Here is a 26,926-nt window from a genome sequence, read left to right as displayed (position 1 = left end):
AATATCTGTACTTCTTTGAAAGGAGTTTCTCATGGGATTTTGTGTTTCTGTGATTGAACTTTTGTCTTTGTTTTGTATCTACTGTAGCCATTGGGTACTCTCTCTGGATGACTGACAAGATAACAAATTGTTTCTAATCAGGAAAGACCTGGTCATTCTGTCTAGTTTCATTAGGATTTGGGACACATAAAGAAGAATTCTATTTGGCTTGGAGAAAATATTATTTTTATATTGAGTTGATATGTTATGGAAAAACTTATACAATATTTGTAAACTATGGGAGTCCAGCTGTCCTGAAAGCAGTGGATGACTAAAGTCTGGCAAAGGAAAGAATCAGTATATAGATGGGATTGCAGGAACTGAGTTCTAGGACCACCCCTGCAAAGTGTGCCGAGTGAGAAGAAGCTAAGTAGAATCCTGAAAGCAGCCACCTAGCAGCCCTGTCTACCTTCTCTTGATGATACCTGTGAGACATCTAGTCTACACCAAGCCCCAGGTGCTGGGATTACTCGGTATTTGTTTCACTTTCTCAAGACAAACAAGGTCTTCCCTTCCCCACTGGCTTTTTTCGCAGGTCAAAGCTGCGAAGAACTGCTGTGCCGGTCTCCCTGAGCACAAATATAACAAAGATCAAGGGCAAAGAGCAAACTAAATGCCAGCATATTTTAGGAATGTCAGAGAGGATGGAGGAAAGGTTCCTTCTGCATATGCTGTTGTTGAACTAAAAGCCAGAGCACCCTGTGCACAGTTTCAAGCTGTAGATTCTTTTGTAAGGCATGAGAAGACCTTCATGCAACCGAGGCATCAACTAGTGGATGATAGAAGAGATAACACACCCCCGCCATCTGTCAGCATCTACTACAGTGAATTTAAGGAAAGTAGGACACCCTCAGATCCTTCAAAGCTTCTTCCTCGCTAAGTGTAAACATCAAAAATGATTGCATGAATTAAAGCAGCTGGGTTCATGTTTCCCACATTCAGAGGTCATAAAGTTGGTTTTACTTATTAAAGTGACTATAAAAATTTATATGAGTTTATGGTTTAATAAAGCTTTAATAGAAAGATGTAATAACTTGATAAACAATTTTCAGAACTGAGTGAGCTCTCTGCAGAGGCGGGACCTGGCTAAGGCTGCATGCTACCAGGAGCGTGTTCACATAAGCAGTTACAGCAATTATATGAGTGATCTTAAAGTGTCCAAATAAGCCAGGAAGGTGGCATATATTTTAAGTTAAGAGCAATAAAAATGATCATTTGCATATTATTTCTTAAGGTTGAAAGAAGAAAAAATACGAATTTTCAGACTTGACAAATTTATTGCTAAAATCACTAGGCAAAAAAAAATAACCCTTCACTAATTGATGTGGGAGCGTCATATATCAATCTGTTGATTTCATTGGTTAAGCAATAAAGAAACTGCTTTGGCCCTGATAGGTTAAAACATAGGTGGGAGGAGTAAACAGAACAGAATGCTGGGAGAAAGAAGCTAAGTCAGTGAGTTGCCATGATTCTCCCACTCCAGGCAGATGCAGGTTAAGATCATTCCTGATAAGCCAACTCGTGGGCTACACAGATTATAAGAAATGGGCTAGTCCAGGTGCGAGAGTTAGCCAAGAAAAGGCTAGATATAATGGGCCAAGCGGTGTTTAAAAGAATACTGTTTGCGTGTAATTATTTCAGGTAAAGCTAGCCCTGCGGGCGGCCAGGTGCCGGAGACGCAGCCCCTCCGGTTTTGTTTCAACAGAGTATAGGTCTTTACCAGTGAGCTTATTGTTGCCTATAAAACATTCTACATTTACACTTATGGTGAGCTTCAAGAACATACAAAACTTCAGCTAATAATAAAAGAAAAGACAAGGCAGACAAAGGAATAGTGGGCTGCTCCTCTTGTTCCTCCACCATTATGAATAGCTTTGTTTTTGCTATTCCCAGTGGAATAGTTCCATCACAGAAACAAATGTTTTGTCTGTCATAGATTTTTGTCTTACATAAGGTAAAAAAGAATAGTGGGCCATAGCCAGGCGTGTGCCTCCACACCTAACAGGCCCTCACAGTTGACTTGCAATCCCTGTATTTGAGAGTACAAGGCAAGAGAATTTCAGTGAGTTCAAGGTCAGTTAGACTACATAATAAGGCTTATGTATTTAAAGTGTGAGATTCTAACTCTGAAAAAAAAAAGAAAAAGGGAAGGAAGGAAGGAAGGGAATATGGTAAGCGATTATCCTTAAGGCTGGTTTAGTTAAAGACCTTGTCACAGCCTTACAGGGAAAGGGCAGAGCCTTCAGAGGCTGCATTTCCAGGTTCCTGGCATTTTACCTTGAACAAGCTACTGAACCTCTCTAAATCTGCACATCTTTCCCGACAATAGGATTAAATATATACCTCCTCCAGTTCTGATTTTAGATCAAAAGACATAGGAAACAAAGAGACCTCGTCTAACACATAACTTCACACAGCAACAAGGCACTCATGCGCTGGACATTTGTTTCTAGGACAACACTTTGCACTCAAAGAAGAGTTTGTGAGGGTTTCTCTGAAGTTTGCAGATTTCCACAGTAGTTAGAGAACATGTTCATTCTTAACATAATCAGTGATTATATGTTCAGACTGAGGTTCAAATGAAACCATGTGGTACTTCCTTAAAATTCATTGCATATAGACTCTTGGTAGAGTCACTATTAGCAAAATTTTGAAATCAAGTTACATGCTGTATATCCCAAGTGTTTATACTATTTGTCTTCATGGAGCTAACGTCATTCTTAGGATTTTAATTGAAAAAAATGAAAGAAAGAAAAATTATCTACCTAAAATGTAACTAGTGAGTGTGTGTGTGTGTGGGGGGGGGGGGATCCAGATGCTGAAGATGGGTGTGGATAAATCTGCTCAGACTATAAGCAGCAGCATGTTTTCTCTGCACATTTAAATGTAAGGCGATCATTTGAAGAAATTCATTGGGATAGTGACACCACTCTAGAAAGTAAGGTGTAACTTCATACAGGTAACACAAGGAGGACCAATGAAAAGAAAAGATCATGGAAATGGCTGCAGTAGTGCAGAATGTCTTGGTGTCACATGGTGATGGAGGGACCAGTGTTTTCTTCTACTCTGAGAGATCTCCACTGCATCATGTGCTCAGCTTCTCCCTGTTCATTTACTTCCAAAGTGACTTGCTGGGGCCAAGACACAGATCAGTGTTAGAGTGCCTGTTTAGTAGTGTTTGTAAGGTTTTCAACTTACTTCCCAGCATGGAAAGGAGAGGTAGCAGGAGGGAAGGAGGAAGAAAGGGAGGGATATAAAGAAGCGGGGGTGATAGTAATTAATTTGGTCTACAAACTATGAGTAAGCAGGCTATGACCACAAGGAAGATGTGACAACTGTAAGAGAAAATTTCTGTCAGCCTCCAACAAGTGGCTGTTCTGGTCTAGCAATTCTGCCTTGAAGGGTGGCTCCTTCAATAAGGAGGGATGCTATCTCACCTCCCTAGAGACATTGTCTAGTTGTTTTCCTTTAAATATCCAAGAGAGCAGTGAACTGTGAAAACCTAACATGCTTGGTGATCTGCTCTGAGATGAGATAACCCCTAGGCTAAAATTCTCAGTTGCAGAATCTTGGCAGAGCAGAGATAGAGCTGTCAGAGGTACCACAGTGGATATACAGATGTCCATGCCGAGACGTCAACTTAAAAGCCATGCTATCCTCGTGAGGCTCAGAAGTTCTAGAGACATAAATATCAGGTGGCATGGAAACATGCCAAAAGATTAGAAAGTGTCCACAGTACAGTTTGCTTCAGGTAGGGCTCCCTTTGATCCAGCTGTATGAAGTGCAAGGTACTTACTCTTAAGTCAGCCTGTTGTTCAGTTTTCACTCAGCATTCTCTGTGTTCCCCTTTCATAAACTGCACTTAATTGATGAACCAATTTTAATAAAAGCCAATTAAATCCATGGATTTTTCTAAAATTTCTGCCAAAATAGCATAGTGTTGTCATGCATGTGCCGAATGAATCTCAGACAAGAGAATCTCAAGATTCTCTTTTCCTGTATTTCTTGCCACTTACACCCACAGTGGTATCTCTACTCTCTCAGGCTTCTACAAATGAGAAGTTCAGCTAAAAAATGATCTCATCTGAGAGCAGAACACCAAGCACCCCACTGTGTTATAGTTTAATGGTATCCAGGATATTTAAAGGGAAATACTGGGGCAACATCTTGGTCTAAAAGCTCAGTAGGAAGCATTTCTTCTTACTGGCGCAGTCAATCAGAACAGCCACGTGCTGGAGTTGTCAGAGCAACTGCCTTCACAGATATTGTCTCATGTCTGCATGGTGGAAGCCCAGCTCTAAGAGGGAACAAATCTTCCCTGAGTAAATATTTTTGAATAACTACTGTGTTTCAGGAGGCCAGTAAGTCCTGACAGGATGCTAACAGTGTACTAGCCCACTTTGCTGCAGGTAGATACTCATTGCTCATTACCTCAGGATGCCTCTTTGGTGCTCAGTTCCCAAGCCTTTCTCTGAAGTTCCCTACACACAGTGGTATCTTCCTAGCTCTGTGCTGTTTTGTTGTCTCAGTTATTGTCTGCTGTTATACTATATAACACGAGTAAAACAGCTGATAAAATATTCACAAGGAGAGAGGCATGATGTGCTAATAAAGAAAATATATTTCCTTATTTAAATTTTTCATTTGGTGGATGTTGGTATGTATGTATGCACACAAGTATGGATGTGTTAGAGGCCAACTAAAACTTCCTCAATAATTTTTATCCCATCTTTTAAAAAACTAATATTTTAAAAATTGTATGTGTGTCTATGTGTGTGTGTGTGTGTGTGTGTGTGTGTGAGAGAGAGAGAGAGAGAGAGAGAGAGAGAGAGAGAGAGAGAGAGAGAATGTCATCTATATGAGTTAAGAGAGAAAGAGAAAGAATGCCATGTATGTGTGTGTGTGCCCACAAAAAGCAGGAAAGAGCACTGGACCCTGAAGCTGGAGTTGTGGGCAGTAGTGAGCCACCCAGCATAGGTACTGGAAATCAAAATTCATTTCTTTGGAAGAAGGAAAGATGCTCTTATATGCCAAGTCTTTTCTCTCCACCCCGAACCATTCCAGCCCCTCGTTTTTTGAGATATAGTCCCCCCCCCCTCCATCCACGGCTCACCGGCTGGCTAGTCTAGCTGGACAGCCAGTTCTGGAGATCCACCCCTTTCTGGGGTATCTGAACTAGTGTTACAGAGAAGTGTTGTCACACCCAGATTTTATTCTTATTTGTATACACGTGTGTATCTCTATGTGTCATGTGCATGTGAGCATGCTGCTGCTTCTGGCATCCAGAAGAGTGTTCGATCCCCTGAAACGGGAGTTACAGGTGGCTGTGAGTCCCCTGACACAGCTTGTGCACAGCTGTGCGTTTCTGTCTGAGCAGCTCTCTGACCCCATTTCACCTCTTTCAACTGTATTGATGCTATCATACATCGGTTTCTTTCTCCTTTTACCTGTGACTCTTTTCCCACAGTTCTTTTAGAGCACAGATAGCTGCTTCTTCCCCAATTCTAAATCTCCCTCTCCATGACATTCTGAGAACTAATAGATGAGCAATCTGACTGCCTAGTGCTGACTGTATTTGTCAGTATAAGATAGGCTACACTGAAATAACAAAATAACCCTGATAGTAATTGCCTATCTCAGGGTGTTGTTTGTCCTTTCATACATCACTTTGAGGGTTTCTATATTCTCTCACTTGTCATTCCTGTCTCTACCATGGTCATGGTCACAATTTAACATTTTAATTCACCATAGCACTTCTAACTCCTAGAAATCATCCCTACCATTTAATAGCATTCTTTTGTTCTCTTCATATAAAAAAGGTGACTCCACAGACGTATGAACTGTGTCTCCATTCCTCACAACTATATATTAAGAGACAAGTATAATGCATGTCACCATGGTAACAAGTAAATGCTCATTAGAAGGAAGATGATGTGACTGTCAGCATCTAATAAGGTGGAAGCCAACAATTTCATAATCCAGTTTTGATTAATACCTTTAGTCTGGAAAATCATAAGAAATGGGAATTATAAAAATTTCACTAAGATTTCAGCACAATTTTCTAAGCTAAGAAGTCACTGCAGTTCTTAAAAACTGGGGAACTACTGCACCTAACATTTTATGGGCATGACTTGAAAGTCATAGAGGTGAGCAAAGTTTCAAAACTCTCATTACATTTCCAGTTTCGATGTTATGTAACACAGCAAAGATACCCAAAGAGAACCTTAACGTTATCAGTGACACGCCACGTACTCAGGCATGACATGATGTTTGTGGGCAGTGCTCTTCCTGTTTAGGATGCTATTGGCATGTTCCATTATATGCAGTCACGTTTTGATTCACAACTAAATATCACTCCTAAAGTTAAACAGCTGTAATAAGCATTAGAAATTATTGTGACACTTCTAAGTGTTACATGTTAGGCATGCTTAGAACAAATATTGGGGTAATGAGTTCAAATCTTTATAAGTTTTTAAACCAGATGAACAAGCAACTCAGGCCTATATAACATGCCATCGTGAGGGAGAGCTCTAAGTTGTGACGTGCCTTGCATCCAGGGTCCATGTAATTTCTTTTCTAGGGACATGATCTGACAAAATGGAAAATACCTAGTGGGCACATCTTAGCGACTGGCATGAATCCACGTCAGAGCAGATATCTGTCTAGTTCGTGCTTGGCTTACTTCTTGTCTATCTAAGGAAACTGATACCCACACTAATCCTTCCTGAAATACATCAGAAGCGGAAGTGTAGCCACTTTGTATTGTTCTGTTTTATTTCCTTTACTCTTTTGTAGACACCAGCTCAGCTGTGTGTGTATTTCTGTGCTGTACACATCCAAACACAGACGCACGTATACTCAGCACAAGCAACAGCACCTCTGGTGCTACACACAAGGTGACTATAGCAAAGCATGTGTATTATCGTGCAAAGCATGAGCATGGCACTGTAGCTTTATTTCTTCCCAGATAGCGAGCACCTCTAAAAATCAGCAAACTAATTCTTTTTTTTTTTTTTAGCTGGCCGATATTTTTATTCTTTTGTAGTTGTCAATTTTGATACTTTTACACATAAGTATGCAGAACAAAAGTGGCAGAAATTTGTTTAGGGCCATTTCAGAAAAAATTGGTAATTCTTTTTTAATTTCAAACCAAAATTCATTTAGAGAGTTATTTATTTAATTTGAGATAGGGTCTCACTGTAACCATGGATGGCCCAGAACTCAACATATAGACCATAATGGCCTTGAACTCACAGAGACCAGTCTGCCTTTGCCTCCCAAGTGCTGGGATTATGAGCCTGTCTCTTCTAGAGGTTTGGATTTTTTTTTTTAAATTAAACTTAAGTCAACCATTCAAAGAGCAATTTTAAAAATGAAGCATTCTAATGCAGTGCAATGCAGGACACAACCTGAAGCTAACATGCTAGGGGATGATGGGAGGAAAACACAAACGTATTTGCTTTCCATAGTTTAGCTGCCCCATTTGCAGCGATAGGAAAGTGAAAACACTACAATTCAGAGTGTGCAGTCTCAGGCAGCATTCTTTGGTGCTGTGTGGCGTGTCTGTATGTGACAGAAGCGTCACAAAGTGGACAGACACTTTGTGTTTAGACGCAAGAATGCAGCGAGGCTGCAGGGGGATCAGTAGTGCCAGAACAGCTCAGATCCAGTATGTGTTTTATCTTGATAATTCTTAGTCAGCTTGTGTCCAGAAACCTTCTACTGTTGCCAAATTTTCACAATCATCAGTTACATGTGGGGTCATAACCCACAGTTTAAGAAGCCAGTGTGTGATTATGAGGGTGCACACCTACATCTCCAGCACTTGATGGAGGCGCACAGTACTTTGTTACGGAGAGTGAGCTGGCGGCAGCATGGGCTATGTGAGACTTTGTTTCACAATACACAAGAAAACAAAACAACCAAAGAAAATCTGTGTAATAGAATGTATGCCGTATGGTTTGAACGAGGGTTAAATGAGATCATACTCAAGAAACATTTAGTTCATTGCCTAATGTTGTAAATGCTCCCAACCCAGGTGCTAGAACAGTCCTTATCTGACCAGAGAGCAAGCTAATTCCTAATAACACTCTTAAATAAAGAATTTTGTTGAATTAGAAACACTCTTACAAACAAAAAGTGTAATCGCAAACTATACTATACGACTTTCCCAAAGCTCAACTAATTCAGCCTCTCAGGAACACGGGTTAGAAGTCAGCACACTGGTTTTGAGTATCTGAAGGTGTCAAGTCCACAAGCTGGATTACTTCAACCACTCACACAGTCACCCATCCTTTGGAAACTCCAGTGTACCAGGCTTTGCTACGCTCTGAGAGCCTCTTCTCCATATGCTTGGTAAGTTCACAGTCAGTATTTCGATTAAAACCAACATCGTAATCAAGAACTACTTACTTTCAAGCAACAGAACTCAGTCACTTAGCATAAGGGCAAGGAACAGAACATGTACTCTGTGGGACAGCTTACATGAGGGTCTGAAGTCCAGGCATAAAACTGTAAAACAGAAGTCTACATTTTACCTTTTCAGATGTCGTGATTGACAAATATCATTTTCTTTGTTTTTCTCAACTGGTTTCTGCCACTATTTACTACCCAAATAGAAAATAGGATTCCTCCTGACTTATCTCTTCACTGACTTTCTATAGCAGAGCCTTCTGAATCAGAATAATATGACTGTGCAATTGAACTGTGAGTTGAGGCAAAATAAGTTTCTATTGATCACTAACAAAAACAGCTTTGTAGGCTGAGGCTGCTTCTTCATTTCCCTGCCACCCAGAGCCAAAATAATCACATAGAAACTATATTAATTCTAACACTGCTTGGCCAATGACTCTAGTGTATTCCTAGCTAGTTCTTACATCTTAAATTAACCCAATTCTATCAATGTATATATTGCCATGAGGCTGTGGCCTCTGGTAAGGTTTGTAAGGTTCATGAGGTTCCGGCATACCATCCTTGGACAGCTACATGGCATCTCCCTGACTCCGCCTACTCTCTCTATATATTTCTGTTCAGATTTCCTGCTTGACTGTACTTTGCCAAGCCATTTTATTCATTATCCAATAAAAGCAGCACATATACAGAAGGACATCCACATAGTGGCTTCATACACAATACACTATAATCAAGCCGAATAGTACGTTATTATAACTAAGCCACAGGCAGTCACAGAGGCTGACCTCTCAGGCTAAAGACTGCCACATTATTTATAGTTAACCCCAAGAGCACAGGACAGAAATTGGGTAATTGTGTATGCTATTCTCCACATTATTTTCTTTTAGAAAAGCATCTCATCACATGGTAAGATCTGCATTTGAAGACCAGCTATGGTCTGAAATACAGCCCAGTCCTAGAATTATTTTCCTGTTCCAGGAAACTTTTAAACTGAAGTGGTCTACTTGTATTTTCTTATTTTTAGAACAAATTTGAACCCATACATGAGTATCTGTTCAAGGTAAATTGTTCAATCCAACCTAAGAAGTGTCTGTCTTTGCCAGTGTATGGAAGATGGGTTCAGAGAATCCACTGTGCTCTCAGCAGAATACCAGTGCATATGAAGGAAATAAACAAACTACTGTGCCTGCTTAATTAGTCATTAAGTCGACAATCACATTTGGGTGACTTGGTATCTCTAAAACAGCACAGGACCACGGAGAAAAAAAACCACCTTAGTAAATGGTGGTTAATTTGCAAGAAGGTAAAAGACCACACAGCAGTAGGTGCTGTACACTCAGTACAAATCCTGGACCAGCCAGTGTTGAGGGATATTTGATCACACTGTGTGACTATGTGTCACTCTTTTATTCTGATTTGTTTAATAAAGTGCTGAATGTCTAATAGCTAGATAGAAGAAGAAAGGTGGACTTTTGGGCAGAGATAAGAATTCTGGGTTAGAATCTGACATAAAGAAGTTGCTAGTGAGACGCGGAGAAAGTCAGACATACAGTAATGAGGAGTGAACAGGAACCATGTGACAGAGTGTAGATTAATACAAATGGTTTAATTCAAATGCTAAGAGCTGGGGAGGAACCATGTAAGCTAAGACCAAACATTCATAATTAATAAGGAAGTCCAGCTACTGGCCAGTACTGTTTAAGGACATATAGAAGCGTGAAAAAGAAGTGCATAAGGAATGATGGACTGTGTTTGACATAGGGAAGGAGTAGTCTAAAGGGAAAACAATACATGAAACTCCAGAGTGAGACAGAGCATGCTGATTTCCAGAAATGCCTTCCCACTAACTAAACCCAAAGCTCATACTATACATCTGTGCAAAGTCTGGTCCATGTATCATAGGGGGAGTTTGAAAGTGTCAGATCTTGGACTTACCTAGAAGGTGATTTGATGAAATTGAAAATTTTTAACAGGAGGCCTGGTCTGCTCTATGTCCCAGCTGCTTGCTATAGGTCATGGCATCACAGGCCAGGTAAATTGATCACCATCAGAGGTAAGAATTTCATTAAGAATGCCATTCACCACACAGAAGATTCATCTACTTAGTAAAGGCTAGGGTGAGCTTAGTTCCGTATTCACCAGGTGTGAGGTGCCTGATGAGAGTTATGAGATATCTATATATTTAAACTTAGACATTACACTCAGAGGTAATGACTTTTGGCTTTTATGAGGAGAGGAAGGTAAACACTCATTACATATTCACAGCATACAGAAGGGAATCCCATATCATAGAACCTATACAGTATAGCATTATGGACAGTTTTTAGTTGAGATTTCAAATTTAAGATTTATAAGTAGTTATGTAAAGTAATCCAGAAAGTTTTTATATGCCTAAGTTCTGTTGTTCCCAGTGGTAATGTCTTGCAAAGCAATAGTACAATATCATAATTGTGACATTGACCTTAACAGTACTGAAAAAGTATATGAATTTTTAAATTTGTCTGTTTAAAATCTCAGTAACAAAAGAAGATCCTTAAATACTGGGCTCATATCATAAATGAAATAAAGTCCTCAGTGCTCTCCTGAGGACAAAGCAGTGAAGAGGGAGGGCCAATTCTCATTCTTCTTATCACTACACATTCCAGAGGGAGGGAAGTAGAATTAACAAACAAAGAAATGGAGTGAGAAGTAAATACTGACACACGTGTACGTGCGGCATGTGTACGTGTATGCATGCTTGTACACACACACACACACACACACACACACACACACGTTGTAAGGAGAGGGCCCGCTTGTTTGTCCTGGCTTCCTGGCTAGCATACACCTGAAATAACCACACAGAAATTGTATTCATTAAATCACTGCTTGACCCATTTGCTTTAGCCTCTTATTGGCTAACTCTCACATCTTGATTTAACTCATTTCTATTAATCTGTATATTGCCATGTGGCAGTGGCTGACTGGGAAAGTTTCAGCATGTCTGACTCTGGTGGCTCCATGGCAGCTCTCTTAACTCTGCTTTCTTCCTCCCAGAATTTCAGTACTGTCTTCTCTGCCTATCTAAGTCCTGCCCTATTAGGCCAAGGCAGTTTCTTTATTCATTAACCAATACAAGCAACACAGAAAGAAGGACCACACACACAAAGTTTCATGGGAACTGGACTATATTAAAAAAACTGAGATCAAAATATGTCTGCAGATAAATGATTTCCAGGGTTATTTCTGAATAAAATGAATTAGGGATTATGATAGTTACACTTGTCTGTCAAGGTGACAAACTTCCTGGCATGTCTGTGAAGGTGTTACCAGTAAGGTTTAACTGAGCAGGAAGTGTGTTCTCAGCCACATCATGCAAAAAAGAGAGGCCTGTGGTATAGAGAGGTCTGAGGAATAGAGAGGTCTGGGGTATAGAGAGGTGTTTGGTATAGAGAAGTGTAGTATAGAGAGATCTAAGATACAGAGAAGTCTGAGGTATAGAGAGGTTTGTTGTATGAAGAGGTCTGGGGTTCAGAGAGGTCTGGGGTATAGACAGGACTGAGATCTAGCAAATATGCAGACCCAGAGTCTTACTAAGTTTGTCTTTCTCCCCTGCTGTCATGGCTTTTACTATTACTGTTGTCCTGGGCTGTCCTCACCCTCCAGCCTCCTCAGTTTGCCAATATGAGCTGAATACATCCGACTCTATAGGAATGTTTTAGGCTTTCAGTCAAACAAACAAACAAAACAAAACCACAATGCAATCACAACCACCACTGCCACTTATCCAAAGATCTGACCACAATTTTCACCATTTAAACTTTATTAGAGAACGTGGAAATAGGAAAACCCCTTGTTCATTAAGCAACTCCTCACACGCATCTAAATACATTCCCATAATTGTATGTTGTTTCCATCTCATTGTATTAGATGTTTCACTGACAGTAATCATTTCCCAAGACTGAAGTTTGAGCCTGATGCCATTTCATCTATACATCCTGACGTGGGAGAGGGGCAGCTTTGCAAGAATGTATTGCCAGTGAGAGGCAGAGATGGGCTTTTCTTACCTCGTTATCAGTATTCTGTTCAGTCTTCACAGGTTAGATTTTCTTTTCAAGTTAATGAATTTCATTAATTGGGCACCACACCATACAATACATGCATCTCTTTAATACATCATTTTTCTCCCACACATGCAATCCTGAACCCTCTTATTTAACACCACTGAAAGAGTACTAGGCTGGTCTATTGAAAATACAAGTAGAAATGGGATTTTTACCATTTTATTTCAGCTTAAAATATATGTGTGCATTCCTATTACCGAGTTCTGGCGAGGCACAAAGTTCTTTGATTACATCTCATGGTGATAAATGCTTTGCAATAATTATTACACAAGATAGATCCATAATTTATCCATGCATTCTAAATCTCCCTCTCTTGAAAGATGAAAAAAAAAAAAACCATGAAGACAGTGATGAAGCAAGGTCTGAAATGGCGTCCTATAATCTTATAATTTATTTTGTTTTCCTTTCTCTTCTCTTTCTATAAATCTTCCCATTGTGTTTTCTGCTCAAACCTAACTATTCTAAACAGAGTCACACACCCCACAGCTCTTTTGCTGAAGTCTTGAACTCAGAACCTCTGGAGAGGTGACTATGGTTAAGTGAGTTCATTAGGGCAAGGTTCTCAACCGGAAGGTAGGGCCAGTGTCCTTACAAAAAGGAACATCAGAAGGCCCCTTTCTCTGTAGGAGTGAAAAACAAAGGCTATGTGAAGGACACAGTAAGCAGATAACCCTGTGCTAGCCAGAAGGAGTGTCTCACCAGAAACCCAGATTTGCCGACTCCTCCCTTGGCCTTGGCAGCCTCAAGGGAAGAATGGTTGCTGTTGAAATCGATCAGTCTGTAGGGTTTTGTTTTGGCACTCAAAAGAGACAGCTCCACTGACTCAGTAAATTTTACTTAAGCAATTCATTACTCCAGATCAGATAACACACTGAATTAAATATCTATACAGACAAAACTCTGTTACCTTTATATTTTGCTGTGTCCCAAAATATTTAGCTAAGTTCTACAGCTGTGTAACATACATTTGGAAACAAAGGCAGCATGTCTTTGATAGTACAGAGGTGTGAACCAGGAAAGCACACGAAAGTCCGGTGATGGCTAAGGGCATCAGACACTGAGACCAATTTAGGTTAGACAATAATGTACTTAAATCTCAATTTTAGGGAAACAAAACATTTGCTCACCTGTGAGAGCACATTTAATTATCACTCCATAGTACTTCAAGAAAAACCTCAAGTGACAAGATGAACACTTTAACCTAGGACTAAGGAATGGTTTGGATTTTGTGAAGCCTAAGTTTTACACAACAGAGATGCCTCTGTGAAAAAAAAAGAACACCAAATTGGGACTATAAAATTATACCATATCATAGGGCCTTAGGTAAGAGGCCAATCAAAGGACCTGAAGCTTAAGACGTATTAGTATCAAAGATGGTCTCTCTTTGCCCACCACATTCCTCTCTCTTGCTCTGGCTTGAGCTTCTTCTGGATTGCACGCCCTCAATCAGCAAATGTTCACTCAGTGCCTCCTTTTCCCACACACTACTCCAGCAGCCAGGAAACAAAAGATACATGGATGGCAGAACATAAACAAATTAATGAAATGATTTCAGGTAAGAAGTGAGAATGGCGCATACTCCAAACCAAGGCAAATTTGAGAACTGGCTCTTTGTGAACTCACTTCTCTGCTGAGAAACGGAAGTGAACTCACTTCTCTGCTGAGAAACGGAAGTGCCTTTGGAATGAAGTGTTCTCAGCAGCACAGGAACCTGCTGTGTCCTGACACACATATGGCTGTGGGAGAGAAGGTGAGCTCCTGAAGGCATTTCTTGCTTAGAAAAGGACTTTCCCACCTCTCCTTGCAGTTTTATGCTGTGTTCCCTCATTCAATGAGGCTACAAACTGCGCGATTTGTTTGAGTTCGTCACAAAGAGACTAAATGAATCCTACAGCCAAGTCAATTTCCTAGGACATCGTTATACACATGTGCTTCTCTGGGAAAACTAAACCAAAGAAATACTGTGGAACTCAGTTAAAGAGAAACAAGAGATCAGACAACATTTAAGGAATTTATGTGGTAGACGATTTCTGCTTGCACAAATTGAAAGTGTAATTATATTAAAGACCATACCATTCTTAACACAGCCATAAGGTGGCACTTGGAGAATAATTAGAAAAGACACAGGACTTATTTTCTGTAGCATCTTTGTCTTTAAAATTTGGGCCATATAGTAAGTGGGGATTTGACTAGTTTAACGTCTGAACAGTTTTATAGCATTCTTTTTTTTCTAAAAATGACCGGGTACAATTGCATGTTGCTAAAGCCTCTAACTCATAGGAGATACATGCTACTTCGTTAAAAAATAAAAAAAATAAACAAACAAAAAACTCTGTAAATAAATAATGGCTAAATCCCCCAGACAGACAGCAGGATTTCTTTTTCAAACATCTGTTACTGGTTAGCAAGAAAGAGTAATTATTAAAAATAGTCAAATGAGAAGGCATTCTCATTGCCTACATCAAATTACGTTGGGAATGAAAAATGAATGTCATTACTGGTCTCTTCATTAGAACCATCTCAAATATCTTAACTTTTGCATCTGGAATGCCACTTCATCATCCGGATAACTGTGACTTTGTGACTGTTGCTTATTACTTTTAAGGCTAATGATTGACTGATTGAAACAAAATATAACCTATAGAAAACATATGATTGCTGAATTGTCAGTCTCAATGATTTTGCCATTAATCTCTATAAATGCATATTTAATATTTTATGTTTATTTAATTATGCATTTAGATCTCTGCCCTTGAAAATATAACTCTCTGCAGGTGGTTTTAATCCAGTGCATCACAGAAAGAGTCACAGCTTCATACTTTATTTTTTATGTTGCAAATAAAGCTAGGTTAATCTACATTTGTTTGAGTAAATGACCTTAAGAGCCTTGCTGACCTTGGTAATGACCCAGAACAAGCTGCACTGGATGTTAGAGCAGTGGCGAGTCTAAAATTGTTTTAAGTATAAACTACACAGTAGACTGAAGACTTAGTATCACCAAAATCATTCTAGAGGAAATCCTAATGTTTAAAAAATATTTACTTCACACTAAAATAATTTTGCATGCATATTGGATTAAATAAAATATTTTAAAAGGAATTTTTCACATTTCACTTTTCTTTCCCCTTAAATGATTTGAAGTTCATTAATACTAATTGGCAAAGGTTGAATTCAATGTCAGGTAAGATCCTGAGCTCCAAAACCCAACTGGAATGTTTGGCATTCTTCTGTCTTGCACCACTAAATGCCAGTTCTTTTACAATTACATTTAAAATTTTATTTTTACTTGATGCATGCATATGCAAGTGTGCATGCACACATGTATATGTTCATATGTGTATGTATGTACGTGTGTATGTGAGTGTGTGTACCTACAGTTGTGCCACAGTACACATATGGAGGTCAGAAGACAAATGTGATGAGTTCTTTCTCTACTTCCACTATGTGGATCCAGGAGATTGAACTCAGATGGTGGGCTTGCTACTAGGCATCTTTACTACTCACTGAGAGATCTTGCCAGATGCCAATAATTTTAACATGCGCAAATATCTCTTCTAGACCTTCTCTTTCTTGTTTCTATCACTTAATGTAGCTGTCATTTTATATGTTCTTGAAAGTGTGTGTAACTGTAACACACGCACATACTTTTACATCATTATACTTTCTGCTTTAGTGAGCTGTCACTACATTTTATGATATGGTCAATAAAATAATCATCACATTGCCACTCAGACTCTAGTAGGGAAATGCAAATATAGTGGGGTATCGTTAGAAATTTAGAAAATAAACCGATGGAAATCACCTAGGCAACCAGGGTAGAACTGCGTGGTAATTAAAGTCATGTGGTGGCCCTTTATTATCTACCCAAACCTTAATGACTTGTTTATGTACACTGTGAGAGTCATTTAAGCTTTTGACTAAACTTGTTGCCTATTTTTTGGTTTATTTGGTTGCTTTTCCCACCACTAAGGGTGCTTCATTAACATTTCCTAAACTGGAGATATGGCTACATTGCTTATTAAATGTTCCCGTGAAATACTGAACTGTGAGCCTCTTCTTACATGAGGTGAAGAGTTGTCCAACTCTGTTCAGTCACACTCAGTGACTGTCTCCATGCTTCCTCATGCTAAAGCTCATTTACAGCTCTAAGAATCTTAATGTACACAAGGTGAGAATATATGCTATGTACATATATAGTTACTGACAAAATATTACATGCTTGAAAACTGTCAAGATTTTAACTGTACTTTCCACCAAAACAGTGTATGAGGTGATATATATGCCAATGCATTTGATTTAGGCACTAAAAAATAAATACATTTTTCAAAACATATAGAACACACATATATAAATTTCTGATAATTAAAAATAAATAGCTAGGGCAGTGGTGATATATACCTTTAATCCCAACACTCAGGAGGCAAAGGAAGGTGGATCTCTGAGTTCAAGGCCAGCCTGGTCTACGAAGAAAGTTTCAGGACAAAGAAACCCATTCTTAGTGTGGGGAGAAGCTAATAAAAAAATTTTAGATTATATAAACTATAATTTTTATTATACTTACATTAGAATTATAATAAAACATAAAAATTCAAATCCTATTTGGCACAGCACTACATGAGTTCTTTAGGCACTCACTCTACAAGACAGTAAGTACTGAGGTAAAACCATAAAATCTGAGAAAATGCCACTCCCCGTGATGAAAGACAGCTCATAGGCTCAGCTACGGGGCCTCCATCAACTTCTCAGTTGCCAATGTCAACAAACCATAGATCTTACGAATCACAAGAGAGAACACATTAAAGATAGTATATAGATGTCAGTAGACCAGGGTGAAGCTGGGAATGAAATATATTATGGTGTGTATCATCAATGCTTGCAGAGAAACAAAAGAAAGCATGCTTCACTCTTGTTCTAGAGAAAATCCACACAAGAACATCCTGCTCCCTGTATGTGAATTGTGAGCTGTGCCTTTATTTATGACTTACATTTACTTGGTCCTGAAATACTGTCTAGGGAGAGAGAACATTTCTTCCTACTTCATCTGTCTCTAATGCTCTTTTTTTTTATTATATATGATCCCTTTGTGCATCTGCTAAAACTGTACTACCCACAAAAGTTATTGTAAAGGGTTTGTATTTTTGTTCTTTTTTGTTTGTTTATTTGTTTGTTTGCTTGCTTGTTTTTGAGATAGTGTTTGGAACTAGCTCTTATAGACCAGACTTGCCTCGAACTCACAGAGAACTGCCAGGCTCTACTTCTGTGTACAGGGATTAAAGGTGTGTGCCACCACGGCCTAGCCATGGTATTTGCTTTTAAATTGCACTTAATTCTGAAAAGCAGATATATGCTGTAGGCCCATATTTCTATATGGTGTTGCAGCCAAGCACAAAAGCCATAGGCCTGATCTGAGGGTAGCTCTGCAGACAAACTGTCTCTGACTAACAAAAGTCAGGATGTTTGGTGCTCCTTCTTTTGTAATTTGGAGGATATCTTATAGAGATGCTAATTCAGGCCTTCATGACAGCTAGCAGACTCAGCAGACAGGTAAATGCGGACTTGACAAAAGGCCATTCACCTGGTTACCTAGGAGACAAGTCTAATGTATTTTCCAGCTCAATTTATGTGATGGTATATAAGCTGTTTGGATAATAAACGAAGGAGATCTTCAGGAGATCGTCAGGAGAAAGAACCCTGAGATGCCCTTCCATGATGACCATGTAAGTTGCATCTGATTATTCCTCGCGACTCCGTTTCAGTCCAGTTAGGGAAAACAATTATCTATGTTGGAGCAACACGGACAATAACAATATACGATAACTTAGGGTTATAAAACTCTGTCCAAGTTTTTCTGACCCTCCACATTCCTTTGCAGAGATGGCAGACACTGTTAAGCTTCTGGAGTTAGGGGAACATAGAGAATAGCGGGTAGCTTTGTGCACTAGAATTTGGAGATTTTCAACTAGTAGAAGTTGCTCATGTATTCTATCATCTTGAACATTAACTAACAGTCTATGTAGATGTTATACAGGCAATAGATTTACGAGAAATTTGGTGCCACCAAACCCTTGTCTTGGCTTACTCCTTAGGACACACTTTTTCTGCATTCAAAACTGAGAAGCCATGATTCTCTCTCAATTAAAATCTTCTTCATCTCCCTCCATTCTTTGCTTCCTTCCTTTATTTATATTTTTGGAGGGGGTTGCAGTATCTCATGCAGCCCTGGCTAGATTTGAACTCACTATGTATTTAGGAACGACCTTGAATTTCTGATCCTACTGATTCTCCCTGTTCAGTTGGATATGGTGGTGGAGGTCAAATCCAGCTCGTCATGCCATCTGGGTACTCACTCCCTCTGCCAACTGAGCTACATTCACCTTCTCAGGTCAGTCTTCTGATGATTTCTCTTCACCCTCAGAATTACAGGCAAACTCTCTCATATTTCTTCCCAGGTCCTGTGCATTCCTGCATTTTTGCTTTTATTTTACTGTTAATTTTTTTGTTTCTTTGTGTCATAAGTGAGTGTGCATGATGGGGCACCCATGCTGTTCTATGGGTGTCAGGTCAGAAAGTCTATCCAGTCCTTCCCTCTCTACATAGGTTCCAGGGGTCAAGCTTGTGCAAATGGCACCTTTATCCACTGAGCCATCTTCCAGCCTTTATTGTATTTTATTAGTATTGCTTTTATAATTATAAACCTTAGGAAGAGTTTCCTTTCCACTGATGAACTCCGTTCTCTTCCCTCACACTGGCCACATTATAAGCTCCTATCCATTTTCTCCTTGACAGAAAGCCTTTCTCAGTCTTTGTGATGTTCTAGAACTTATCACACAGTTCCCATGAGAGCACCTGGCACACCAATCTGTGCCTACCCCCTCAGGCTTTAACTTTTCACTTTAACTGTAAGATATACTTCTCTCAACTAAAAATCTTGCACTCAAACACCATATAAAACAGAATAACAAGGATATATATTGACTCATTTGGCTGTCAACACCCAGAGGGTGTCCAGCAGCCTTACTATATGCCCCACGACCCTTAAGGCAAGTCTGGAATCTTGACTTTGCCAAATGAACCAGAAAGTTGCCTGGAACTATTCATTTCTATCCTCCATTGGATCAAAAGCTCAAGGAGAGAGTACACCCTGGTAGAGAACTGAACGTCAGGACAGGATATGACAGATATCAAGAAAGCAAAGCAGTCATTAAATAAAGACTGTGACAGCGGAACTCTGTGAAGGATTTGCAATAAGAACTGTTGGTGTGTCACGTTCACCCTCAGAAGACAGCTAAACACAAGTAAAGAATTGCTTATCAATAGGTTACTGAGTGAGTCCCAACTGAAAACAGCTCATCTCTACCTAACTTTCTAGATCCTTGTAAGAGATGAATATTAAGGTATCCAAGAGTTACAAACATCCTACACTTGGTTCACAAGTGCTCCCATTTTAACAAAGAGAAGGGTTTCACTGTTCTGCTGTACTAATCAGGCCGTTTCAATAAGGAAAATTCAAGTCTCAGAAGAAATAGCATTTGCATATGACTCACCTCTCAAGGAGAAATACAGAAAGCTCTGACATCCTTCCAGACTTTCAGAATGACAATGACAGGGTTCAGAGACCACAAGTTTTTGGAGTCCTATCTGACAACAGGCTGAGGCTTCTGGCTAGCTGGAAGAGAGCAGTGACTCCGTGGATTTGCTCCATGTTTGGCCTAACTATTCTGACGCAATCTGGTTTTATTTTTAGTCACTGAAAGGAAAAAACTCCTTCAGATAAAAATCACTTTCAGTCAATTCAGCTCACAACCTAGCTCAGGGCAATCTCTGCTGTACAGCAGGCAGGCGCCCCAGAACACCCTACAATGCATGGCATGGAGGCACCCCAGGACACCCTACAATGTTTGGCATGCAGGCTCCTCAAGACACCCTAAAATGCATAGCAGGCAGGCACCCCAGGACACCCTACAATGTATGGCATGCAGGCTCCTCAAGACACCCTAAAATGCATAGCAGGCAGGCACCCCAGGACACCCTACAATGCATGGCATGCAGACACCTCAGGACACCCTACAATTGCACAGCAACCAGACACCCCAAGATACCCTACAAGTCATAGCATACAGGAACCTTGGGGCAATCCCTACAATCCATAGCCTGTAAACATCTCAGGACCCTATGGCGCAAAGCAGCCAGGCATCTGTCCAGCACCCAAAATACAACTCTCACTTGAAGGATCTAGGAAAGAATATATTCTGAAGCCAAATCACTATGGCCAAGAAACAGTATTTATGTCATCCCAAATTCCTCACTCCAGCATGGAAGCAGTTTCATGGGTTTTCATAATAACAGAATAAAGAAGATCAGGAATGTGGACATTTTTAAAACACAATGGTGTAAGGCAAGTGGGGCATCAAGGCTGTGGAAGAGGTGCCTCTTCACACAGTACTCCAATGCAATTGATGCAATTGGATGGCACTCAGCCTTTTGATTTGTGGTTGGAGGCCTCTGTAAATTCTAAATGATTTTCTTAATGCTTACAAAGACTTAGGCCAGGTCCAAAGCAAAGCAGTAAATGACTATGAACAAGGCTAATGATGGCTCTGGACTTGCAACATTCCGACTTCACAACCATCAGAGTTCTAATCAGTTAACCAGCCTTGGGGAAGGTTCAGTTGGAGGTGGAACTTTTTTTTTTGCAGGGACTTCTGTTCATACACCTTAGTGTTTGCGTCTGTGTATGCATGTGTGTGTGGTGTTGTTATTGTTGTTGTTTGTGTTCATTCATATGAATTTTTGGCATTTATACCACTGCACTCATGTGAAGGTCATAGTACAACCTTGATATTTGATTCTTCCATCGCACAACCTTGGCCCTTGGCACTTTGATAAAAAAAAAAAAAAAAAAAAAAAAAACAGAGCCCAGCCCCTTCTGCAAGTACCAGGGTTGCTCCCCACAAATGTCTGGAGATTCTTCTCATATTGTTGCTATCTCCCTGTGGAGGTGCTGGGAGAGCAGACTTGCATATCAAAGAGGGTTCTGAGGACTCCAACTTGAGTTTCTTCACCCACTAAATCTCCCCAGCTCCATATCCTCCTTTTAAAGAATAGTAATTAGTCACGTCTACCCATGTTGTTAAAGGCAAAGATAAGCTGCATTTAAGACAGGTAGACACATTATGAGATTTGAATCTTCAATAATCTTAGAACTGAACAGGAAATATAAAAACAAATGCAAAATTTAGACACTCCAGTGGCCCTTAGCTTTCAGATACTTCCACATGAGACAGTTTATATTTTTCTGTTTTATTGACATCCCTTTTCATCTCTGATCTCTAACCAAGATCTGTGTGCCTCTAGAAAGTCACATTGCTAAAGGATCATGCTTGCTGCTTTGAATCCAAAATAGCACAGTCCAGATCCTATGGGGTTCATCCTAGCAAGTGATAAATAAAGTTGGCGATAGCTCCATTACTGGTACAATAGCCAATCGGGACAATCTAGAATTGTTCTTACCAGCAACATCTGTACTTTCAGAAAATAACAAAAGGTCAAAACTTGAAAAAGGATTTGTATTCTTAAGTCTCTAAGCAAGAAGTAGTATCTAGGTTGGCGTTAGTATAATTAATAATGTCATTTAACTGTGACTATTTTCTTTTGTAGTATCAGTTGGAGCATCATGTGGTGTGAACAGTCATTATCAAAAAAGCATCAACCGATGGACACTAAAATAAGGTATGACTCGTAAATTAGAAACTTTTCTAGCTTTAAAAATAGCATTAGAGTAAATCAGTTTGACCAAGAGTGATTAATAGTATGATATAAGGAAGTATAAACACTGAATTATTTAAAATAATTGTAATGCATACTTCCTTAGGTATAAAATCTCATTTGGATCAAATCTGCTACCTTCCTCCAATGGCCACCTTTAGCTACTCTGAACGAAATGATCTGGAAGTCTTGTTCTACAATAGAATATTCTAGAAGATCAATCGTCTTATAAAAGGAACCCATCATCTTCAACACTAATATCTCTACACCATTTCAATATATGCAATGAGACACACTTGATTAAGCCCAAGCTTTTTGTGTTAGGCTGGAAATAATCAAAATACCCATCCCTTTTCATGTCTGTCTTCATTCCATGTAGTTCCTTTCTAAACCCCACAATTGGGCAGCAACCAACAATTTCAAAGAGCAAAAACATGGTATTCAAGTGTGAATGTAGTTTTACCTCCAGATAATGGCTCCACACACCTACCCACTCCATTCAGGATTTCCAGTGGCTATTGAGCTACAGTATTGAAAACAGCTTTGTATTGACATAAAAACAGAGAAGTCGGCCAATGGAATCGAATAGAAGACCCTGACTTTAACCCACAAACCTATGAACACCTGATTTTCGATAAAGGAGCTAAAAGTATACAATGGAAAAAAAGAGAACATCTTCAACAAATTGTGCTGGCAAAACTGGATGTCATTCTGTAGAAGAATGAAAATAGACCCATATCTATCACCATGCACAAAACTCAAGTCCAAATGGATTAAAGACCTCAATATCAATCTGAACACACTGAACCTGATAGAAGAGAAAGTGGGAAGTATTCTACAACACATGGGCACAGGAGACCACTTCCTACGTATAACCCCAGCAGCACAGACATTAAGGGCATCACTGAATAAATGGGATCTCCTGAGACTGAGAAGCTTCTGTAAAGCAAAGGACACTGTCACTAAAACAAAAAGGCAACCCACTGACTGGGAGAAGATCTTCACCAGCCCCACAACTGACAAAGGTCTGATCTCCAAAATATATAAAGAACTCAAGAAACTAGACTGTAAAAGGCTAATCAACCCAATTATAAAATGGGGCACTGAGCTGAACAGAGAATTCTCAACAGAAGAAGTTCAAATGGCCAAAAGACACTTAAGACACCACATCTTCTATTGACTGCGTATTAGTGTTCACTGGATTTTGTTTTCTTTCTCCTGAGCATATTTCTCATGTATGTCTCATGGATTTTGTTTTCTTTCTCCTGAGCATATTTCTCATGTATGTCTCATCAGATGTCTGTGCTCTCTTCATCTGAGAGTCAAAGCACCAAGATACCATCCTCCTTAATAAGTCATGGGGGAAGACGCGGAAAAGCAAGCTTAAAATGTGCAAACTCTGAGCAAGGATTCCTCCCCATCTGTCTTAGGAATTTCAATGATATTTAGACTTCTCCAAAGACCCTTAGAGTCAGCCTGTGAAGACTCCAACACACCACTGGAAGCCATTTCTATGTGACACCTGCCTCTCCTCTCGTTGTTCCTTTCTTGACCCCAACAGAGGGGAGCAAATCAGGGCTTGAAAAAAAAAGTACAAAAGTTGTCTCCACCAAACTTTCTGGCTGCCACACAACCATTTGTTTTCCATTATCACCAAGATCCCTTCAAATAACATCTTGAGACTTTTTCCTTCTGATCACCCTCCTGTCCTGTAGTATTTTAATATTGCAGATATGCTAAATCATCTCTTCATAGATAATGGGCCTTTGGAAGAACATACACTACTGTAATACCTAAGTTTTCAACTTTCAACACTTACTATTCCATCTCATCTCCCAGAAACTAACAACCCATTATGCAGTATATTAAGAATGTTAGTATTTTCTTCATTAAGTATGTCTGGACTTTTCTCACTTTCCAGTCCTTTTTAAAAGTAAGGTTGTTAAAGAGAAAAATACTGAGCAATCTTGTGTGTGTGTGTGTGTGTGTGTGTGTGTGTGTGTGTGGTGTTGGAGTAACTGTGAAATAGCTTTAGCTAAACTATAAAGGAATCTAGAGAAATCATTCACATTTTGAGATGTTCCCATGTAGACAAGAGTTTTCATGTATATAAAGTTCTAATAATGAAAATTAACATGAGAGTATGTTCTTCAACATAAGAAGTGGGTAGAAAAAAATCCCCTGAGCTGTCTGAATAGATTTGGGTCAGAATCTTGGGCTAATAAGCAGTGGTTGCATGCTTTTCATTTTCTGTCCCTGACTTCTTGAAACTGATACTTTGGAGGATTACAAAATTATGACTATGAAATCATGCATCCACATGATGCTTAACTCTAAGAAGACCATAAGGTGAATAAAGAAGTATTAGCGAAATTGAAAACTCAAAGAAGATCTATCCATCCTGGTGATACCACCTAGCAGTATGAATTCTTGAACTGCACTGAGACTCAGGCTTCTTTGCTTTACATTTGAAAGCAAAATGTAAGTTGAAGGTCATCAAAATAAATGATTAAAATAGTTTACATAAAACACCACTATCCAGCAGGGAAATTTGAGTTCTGGGGCCATATACCTTAACACTTCAGATAACCTAAAGACACTGCCACAAAGTCTACCTGTCACCAAAAACTATAGAAATGTATTATGTATTTTCCCCTCAAATTCACAGAGTCTTTCAAGGAAGTTTGAATTTAGAACATATCAAGTAAGACATTCATAAGTGATGAAAGTGTCTATTATGAATTTACCAAGATTGTCATGTTGCCAGCTCAAACACTGAAGCCACTAAGAACATCTTGCTGATGTTTTTGGTGTTTGGAGGCAGGGTGGTGATATGGAAGAAAGTGGTGGTTGTGGGAACTTCAAGCAAGTAAAAGCAAATGAGATTCATGTAGGAAAACAAAAGCAATAAAGCCTTGGGCCCTTCCACCCACGTGCCAGTGGGACCAAAAGCTTCAGCTGAGGACCTAAGTAAGTCCCAGCTTCAACAGCTCAACTTGGAGTCTCAGAGACCTAGTGATCCATGTGTCTTCCAGAGGCAGGAAAACAAGAATGTCTGCTCAGAACCTTGCTTAGGACAGCCATTTCTGGAGCTTGCAAAGCCTCAGCACGACAGAAACCAACAATAGAAGCCAGGTCCCCTGCGGTACAAGGAAATTCCAGCAGCTATGCCTCCCAGACTCCAGTTTCCCAGCTTCTCTGAACTCCAAGGGAAAGTCACTTGAGGAACAGAAGGGGCAACACTGACTTCTCTTAAAAGTAAAAGACAAATAAATTGCCGGTTTGCTGCAGAAATAAGCACAACGCTGAAACGTGTCGTTTCTACTCTCATCCCTAAAATAAATAAAAAAAAATTATGTCATCCGGTAAAGGCCACTGGACTCCACCAATGCAGTCTTTACTACTGTCAGATTAACCTGGCCAAAAGTGGGCACCACATGCAGCATTTCAAGACTGAAGGTGGCACCCACATCCTGGTATCAACTATTCCAGGACACACACCTACCCATGTGACTTCCAAGGTACAGGTCTGGAAGGAGGGTCTACATTAGCTGGGGGCGAAGCAGCAGTCACCCCCCCCCCCCAAACAATGCATTCTGTCTGAGTTCATTTGAAATTTTCAAAAACGAAGGGTCTGGAGGTGGGTAGAATGGACCAAAGAACCCGAACAATAGCAAATATGACCTTGTAAATAAAGAAGGCAAAGTGAGTCTCTTACCGTCTCTCCTCCGGTTGGCATTGCGCAAAGTTTTGATGGATGCACTCTGCGGAGTCGCAAAAGTGTCCCGATAGCTGCAAAAGTTCGCGCACACAAGAATGGAGATGAAAATGAGTCGGTGCATTTGGGATCAGCGACCTAGGGACAGCGTCTCTCCAGAAATGAATATATAAATAAATAAAGCCCACCGGGTTGGGCCGGTGGACCTCTGCTGCGCCGCTCCGCGCCTTCGCTGCCTGCTCTGCCCTGCGCTGCCGTGCCCTCCAGCTACTTGCCCCGCTCTTTCCAAACTTCCTGCATGCTGAACTTTCCAAGAGCGTGTGGGTGCCGCACTTCCTTGTGGCGCTGGCTAGATCAATGGGGACCGGACAAACAACAGGTTGACGTGGGTTCGCCCCCCTCCGGTGGCCGGTCGCTGCAGCACAGGCTGCAGGGGGCGGGAGGCTCTGCTTCTGGCTCTCCTAGGGCGCGGATGCTGTGGAATTGCTCTGCAGTGGAGCTGAGAGCAGGGATACCAGTCTTGGCTGGAAGTACCGAGCAATTCTGCCACTGAGCATGCCCAGTTTGAAGGTCGGCCAGACCCTTCCCATCTCCCGGGTTTTTTTTTTTGTTTGTTTGTTTTTTGTTTTTTGTTTTGGTTTGGTTTGGTTTTGTTTTTGGAGGTCAGGAGTAGTTTGGGGTAGATAGAACTTATCTAGAGGTGAGTGCTAAGACCTCCTGCCAGACAGCTAAGGTGCTGGGCCTAAGTGATGATGGAGGCTGTGGTGTAGGGCTGGAATGGAAGGGTTTATTGTACTAGAACTCAAATCAGTCTACTGAGTGGAGACTTCTCAATGGGAAATACCATCACAAAGAAGCCCATGCTGAGCTTGCCTTGAGCCCCAGTCAG

At 40.1% G+C, this 26,926-nt stretch overlaps 1 protein-coding gene across 4 annotated transcripts in view; it reads right to left on the bottom strand.

Annotated features, from left to right (window-relative positions):
* Pdgfd (platelet derived growth factor D) overlaps positions 1-26,472 on the bottom strand; it is a 218,908-nt gene extending 192,436 nt beyond the window's left edge. Inside the window, exon 1 of one of the 4 annotated variants that reach the window (XM_041657463.1) lies at positions 26,038-26,472. In XM_041657463.1, the coding sequence (XP_041513397.1) occupies positions 26,038-26,161 (124 nt within the window). In that variant the 5' untranslated portion in view covers positions 26,162-26,472. The remainder of the gene's footprint in view (positions 1-26,037) is intronic. The other 3 variants (XM_041657462.1, XM_041657461.1, XM_041657459.1) reach the window with 3 other exon arrangements.
* Between the last annotated feature and the right edge of the window lie 454 nt (positions 26,473-26,926).

Source organism: Microtus oregoni, unplaced genomic scaffold (assembly GCF_018167655.1).
Source record: "Microtus oregoni isolate MIOR12 unplaced genomic scaffold, Mior012 000008F_ref0000371, whole genome shotgun sequence".
NCBI classification, from domain to species: domain Eukaryota; kingdom Metazoa; phylum Chordata; class Mammalia; order Rodentia; family Cricetidae; genus Microtus; species Microtus oregoni.
The sequence above is the reverse complement of the archived record's forward strand: the minus strand, read 5'-3'. Positions and strand labels throughout refer to the sequence as shown.